Below are 6,248 nucleotides of genomic sequence, written 5' to 3'. Positions count from 1 at the left end.
AAAGCGGCTTGGTGGCCTCGTTACAATCCACTGTTTCCACTGTACAATTCCCGGTAAATCCCGTTAAGGTTAATTCCATGCCAAACCTGCTAGAAACAAACTACGACTTTTCAGATAGGATACCATGCGGACTATTTCGGATGTTTAACCCTGATAGCAAAATACCTGTAAAAAAACTCCTTTTTTAATTAAATTTGTTTTACTATGCTTCTTTATTGATATGTATATAATTTTTAAACAAACATTGCACTTTAATTGTTTACCAATCACCACGATTACTGCGACCAGAATTTCATAATTCACGAATCATCATCCTGGTGTAGCTTAATCCTTGATATTTGTTTTTGAAAGTCCACCACCAAATCGATTCCTTCTCGAAAGAATTTTTGTATGGTCCGTTCAAATTTGATGCATTAGCGTCACCGTACCACCAGGCACCGTGGTTGTAAACAGCAAACTGGAAATCGGGTGTCGGGTCATTGTCCCGATCGATCGTTGAGAATTTTGCCCCCTTGTGGCTTCTCGTCAATGAGTCGCCTGCAGTGCCACTGTACGATCCCAGGGATTTAAGGACGTATTGCTCACTTTCACTGCCTACTTGGAATGCACCGTAGCGGGCGTACCCGTAGTTGCCACTAAAGTCCTTCACTTCCACTATCAGCTCATGGGTTCGAGCCGTTGTGAGCTGGTGAACTTTTTCCAGCCCCAGCCAAAATTCTTTATCCAAGACTCCAAAACCGTCTCGGTATTGTGTCCAATTTTGGTTAAAATCAATTGTGCCATCGAACCGATGTTGCACAACGATCCATCCTCCTCCAAAGTTTGTCTGCTCGCAAAACACATTAAATCGTTCACCTTTGTTTAGTTGAATGATATAGATTCCCGACACTTTAGTTGGAACGTTCTTGCACGATGTATAGGAAGGTGACATGGGATCCAGGGTTGTTGTAGGCTGTGATGTTGTAGTTGTCGTTCTTGGTGTAGTGGTAGTAGTAGTAGTAGTAGTAGTTGTAGTTGCTGGAGATGTTGTTGAAGTAATACTGACACAATCCGCGGTACGTGATTTGAAGAAAAGCCACGCCTGTTCCAAAGCTTCATACGATAAATGATTCGCGCAAGTCGTCTGTTGGTCAAGGATGACGCTCAAGTTTGTACCGACGTCAAGCTCCAAGCGATGAATAGCGTTTTCGTGGAAAACTCGATTCTTTTTCACCTCTTTGCTATGTTTGGTTAGCTCATTTTGAAGTTCCAACAGCTTACGGTCCATAGAGTCAAGCCTGCCGAGTAGCTTCTCCAGCGCGGTTCCCAAAATTTCTTCTGCCGTCGGTATGGTTAGGATGACATTTTCGGAAGAGTTCTTTCTTGCTCCTGCGTAGAACGCACTGTAACACAATAGAAAATAGAGACTGAACTTCATTTTCGAAAACATAAGCACTCTATGAAAAAACGATTTAATTGCAGGTCGAGACGAAACTGTGATCCAATATTTTTCAGAAGGAACTTTTATACCCAGTCATAGTCTGTTTCTGCCCATGGTTTATCGTTTATACATCGGAAACAGCTGTGTTTAATCTGACTCTGGTCTATTCATTTGAAGCACGATTGCAATTTGTTGCTGCCTTGCAGAAAGGCTCAACGCCTGTTATGAAGGCAGTAGGATGATAAGTAGCATGCGTCATCAAAGTACTGGATCATTTGGCCGTGAATGTGAATAGTTTTCATAGAAAGGCGAGCCATCGTACCAGCTCGCAATGATAAGAAGAGTTAGGAACCGCGGTTTATGCGTCCGATAAACTCCCGACGACCGTCTAGTCGACGAACGTTTGGCGTGCCTTGATGACTGACCACAGCTGTTTCTACGACCAAGGAACCGCCTTTTTTATCGTTAGCTTCCGGCTGCGCGATCCAAAAACTGCAATTTCTTGCGTTCATAAGCACGTGTCAATTCGCGGCAAGAGGTTATGCTGATTGTGGATCTCCATCCGGTGCTTCGGTTCGGTTTGTAGCTTCAACGTACTTAGGATTAGTGGCTCTAGTAGCTTACCCATGCTACCCAGTCCGTCCGATGAAGGTATGGCATAGTTTACCGTTTGCTAGACAGTTACCAGGGATCAGGTGACAAAAAAATGCTTTATTTCTTTCAGTCAGCAACAGGTATTCCAGGGTTCGTTTGATGATCTCGAGGACAGCAATAACACTTGAAATTTACGAATGCAACAGTAATAAATAGTGGAACAAGAGGCATGATCGATGGTAATTTTTAGGCATATGCTTGATTAATGATTTATTTATGTTATTTTAGCAGACACGGTATGGCAGCAGTGAGTTGAATGCAACGCAACATGAATGCTACTGATTGAAAGTACCAGTTAGAGACTACAAACTGCTGCTGATTTGGCAAAGGAACTTTCATCTTTTCATCTGAAAACAACTGCAAATAAATTATAAGGAATGTCTTTGAGGAGAAAATATATCCTTTCTTGAATATTGGATGCGGCATCTCCCTTTTTGAACAGTGTAAATTTTTATAAATATGTAAATATCGAAATATGACAGTACCAGATTTCCTATGTAATAAGTTATTAAATAGCTAAAGATAATTTAGATTTCCTTTTAAATAGTAAACTAAAGATAGATTTCAAAACTGTTTAAATCCAACGATTTTCGTACAAAAGGAAGGTTGCATCATGCAACGGTTTTTTGCTCTTTTCTTTGTTTCAAATTTAACTCCATTTCATAATGTTTCATTTCAAAATGTATAGCTAATGTTGAAAGTTTATCACTCGATTCAAACAAAGCGACAACCGAGAGCGTTCTATCAGGGCAAACACAAAAGTTTCACAACTTTATGTATTGTTTGGTGTGTAACTTACAATTTGTGTTTGTGCTATCCTACCGCCGGCACGCGGTTTCTACAGTACAACATTGCGGCAATAAAGTAAATGTAACAAGCACGCCTATGGCCCATCTCGGAGCAGTTTTATGAACGCGCCGTGCACCAACATCTCATACTTCGCGCGATGGTCCCAAAAGAGATCGAAGCGAAAATAGATATTTATGTGGCAAATGGCTGTAAGCATCTACAACAGTAGTTCGATGATGGGGCCGTTGCTGGGAGAAGCAACACCGCCCAAGGAGCAACAATCCGACAACGAGCTTTCCGTAGCTTCGACGGATAGATAAGATACGCGGAAGCCACACACACACACGCCAGCCAGGCCCTTCCATTCAGGCTCAGTTGTGCATATTTCACGGATTCTATTATACACCATTAGCCATAATGAACCGTCGCAAGGCATCAGTGTGAGGTGGTGGTGTTGGTTCGGGCATTACTAGGCAGCGTTGCAGATCTCGTTACAATTCGACCCGCGGTCGTCGCGAGGCCCCGGCGAATTCTTTTTAATAAAGTGCTCGGTGACACACTCGCGAACTTACTTGTGGGGATAATAAAGCCATAAAGCCTGGTAAAATGAGGACCACCACCACCGGGCGGGGTGGGGTTCCTCCCCCAGGCCGTCCACCGACCTTCGACAACCGTTCGCGGTTCGGACATCGTTGTTTTGTTGGTGTGCGGCGTGAGGGCGTCCCACTGGTGGGGCTTGTGGACTAAACCGCCGAGCGGAGTCCTTTAGTATCGAGTTAGCTCGCCCGACCATTCGGGAACCGACCCGGGGATTGTTACACTCGATATTGCCGCCTCGACTTGGTAACTCGATTGGTCCTAGTGCACGGATACATACGATTGTCGGTAACCGCAGGCAGTGGTCTGGCTTGGCCAGACACGAGCTGGTTTGCCTTTTTCTTTTCCTCTTCAACATCCCTACCAATGTCCTGTGGGATTGGAAAGGGAAAGAAGGAGTAAAAAAGAGAGAGCGGAGCCCGAAGAACCGAAACTGTTAATAAATAATGCAGTAATCCGAGCGGGATTAAAACTGTGCCGATCACATCTGCGTCTAGTTGTGGCGCGAGGCGAGTCAGCGTCAGCGTCAGCGTCTTTCGTCTGCGTTCCTTCTTCACTTCGCTTTTCTCTCTTTCTTCTTTTATGACGCCCGGTTTTTGTGGGTGACAGCAGTTTTTTTCAATGCCTTTTTCCGCACCGCCCGTTGCCGTTGGGTGTACCTTGGAACTCAATTTTCCGGTTTTTTTTCTGTGAGGGAATAAAGTCATTCCTCGAGTGTCACGTGGAGAGTTGCATCCAGCGGCGATCACGCGCACCAGTTACAATAAAGCGATTGGGATTTCTTTTCTCCTCCTTTTTTTACCATTGTTATCGCTTATTGTTGATGGTAAAGTATTGCTTTTTAGTCGGTTTTATAATAGAAAACGGTTATACCATATGCGGATTTTTAGTACATCTTTAGTACAACTCAATGTTTGCATTTCTTTTAAGTCAAATTTCATTGGTCAATTTTGTGTTATGAAATTTTACACTGCAAACTACAAGAAACTCCACCGAACCACCCGCTAGGGGGTTTGAATCGTTTGCCTTCGGTTTCCCAGCCGGACCGCTATTATGCTGCCGCATTCCCGCTTTATGCTCGGCGTGCACCAAGTTTCGAAGTATGATAAAGGACAATGATAAAGAAGGTACTTTATTAATTTCCATACCAACTTACCAACTATCACTGTCCTCCATCGGGACGGACTATCTTCACTGAGTGCGAAACCAACGCCGACGCCAAACGACCGAGCGAAACGGAAGGGACAACGCTGATAGATACAAATTGTATCTGGCAGGCAGGCAGGCCAGGCCAGGAGGAGGGAGATTGGAAGGTGGTTCGTCTGACCTGGGGAGGGGTGGCTCCATTGCAAGATATGATCTTTTATTACTTTTGTCCGTTTTTGCAGCAATAATAATGTGTTTCTTACGCTTGATTCCACTTCCTCTGGAGTATGTTTGGTCGCTAGAGAGAGAGAGAGAGAGAGAGAGAGAGAGAGAGAGAGAGAGAGAGAGAGAGAGAGAGAGAGAGAGAGAGAGAGAGAGAGAGAGAGAGAGAGAGAGAGAGGGGCTGGATTACGCTAATCTTCGTTCCTAATTGCGATGGATGGAGATAAAACGATGATTGTCAATTTGCAAACTTGGCCCTTCAAGATGCCCTTCGGACGGTGGCCGCCGGGCTGTTGACGTTGAGTGACCGGACCGGAAAGTGTTGGCACATATGCCTTTCGTATTTTCCGTCGCCGATGGAGTGAGGGCTTCGCTTAATTGTGACTGAAATAGTTTATAATACGGTAATGGAACTAAAGAAACTTATTCATAATTATGCCTTTTGAAGTTCTTATGCGACTCGTTTAAGAGACCATTCCATGAGGGATTAAAATGTGGAAACTTCTCTCGACCGAATTCATGACCAAAATCCATTCAGTGCAATCGGCGCAAACAATCCAGCGAGGCAAATGGCAATCTAATTTCGGTCGTTACAAAATGAGCACGACGAGAACCTCGTGTCCTCGATCGTTTCATACAACCATCGATCTCACTGAATTGTCGGTCTTCTCGGTGTTGAGGTGGTGAGATGCAATATCCATTGAACTGGATGGACATTTGGCCTTCTTCTTGTCGCATTTCCTCTTTGCACGGCTCCCAAATCCAAAGCGAACGCTAGTGATGGAGAAAATCTCCTCAAAATTAGTTTGTTCTGATTGTGGATCGAACGTCGGGCGCCATGTTTGAGGGCCGGTATACCCTATGCACACTAGATTGGATTGGAAGAGAATAGCGTTGTGTGCAATGGCAATAAAATGCTCTTTTTGTGGCGTCGAAAAGGATTCAAGGGAGTCTTGGTTTACTTAGACACGCCAACCATGCATCGAGTGATCGCTTGCCAAGGAGATTATTGAGAAACAGATTTTTGATAGTTTAAGTATTGTGTGGTTGTGATATTTTTTGAGTTCTACAATTGTTTATGATAAAATGTCCATCTTGATGATGTTCTACATCACATTTATGAGTGAATTTACATCAAATATTTTAATTAAACAGTGCCCGTCCTTATATATGCTAAAAAAATATATATTTTAATCGAGTCTATCAACGCGTACGGTCGATTTAGATGATTGCTTTTAAATCCAAATGCCCCTCGCACACGGGCGGTGCACAAATAGATTGCAACTCACTAGCACCGCTCTAATGAGAATGGCAAGATCTAATAACAACAAGAGGCTCCATAAAAGCATGGACCCCCCCCCGACCGGCGAGAACGAAGACGTCAAGCGTAATATCCTTATGGGAATGACATCTTGCACAT

The 6,248-nt window shown here is 43.9% G+C and overlaps 1 protein-coding gene across 1 annotated transcript; it reads right to left on the bottom strand.

Moving 5' to 3' along the window:
• Positions 1-213: 213 nt before the first annotated feature.
• Positions 214-1,450, bottom strand: LOC125948973 (fibrinogen-like protein A). The gene has a single exon (XM_049675544.1). It carries the CDS (start codon positions 1,427-1,429, stop codon positions 293-295), a length of 1,137 nt encoding a protein of 378 aa, XP_049531501.1. The 5' UTR covers positions 1,430-1,450; the 3' UTR covers positions 214-292.
• Positions 1,451-6,248: the final 4,798 nt, after the last annotated feature.

The sequence above is a fragment of the Anopheles darlingi genome, chromosome 2 (assembly GCF_943734745.1).
Source record: "Anopheles darlingi chromosome 2, idAnoDarlMG_H_01, whole genome shotgun sequence".
Classification (NCBI taxonomy): Eukaryota; Metazoa; Arthropoda; class Insecta; order Diptera; family Culicidae; genus Anopheles; species Anopheles darlingi.
Note: the sequence above shows the minus strand (reverse complement) of the source record. Positions and strands in the feature narration are given on the sequence as shown.

Coding starts and splice junctions, on each gene's coding strand:
- LOC125948973 (XM_049675544.1), bottom strand. CDS start 1,429: ATGTTTTCGAAAATGAAGTTCAGTCTCTATTTTCTATTGTGTTACAGT.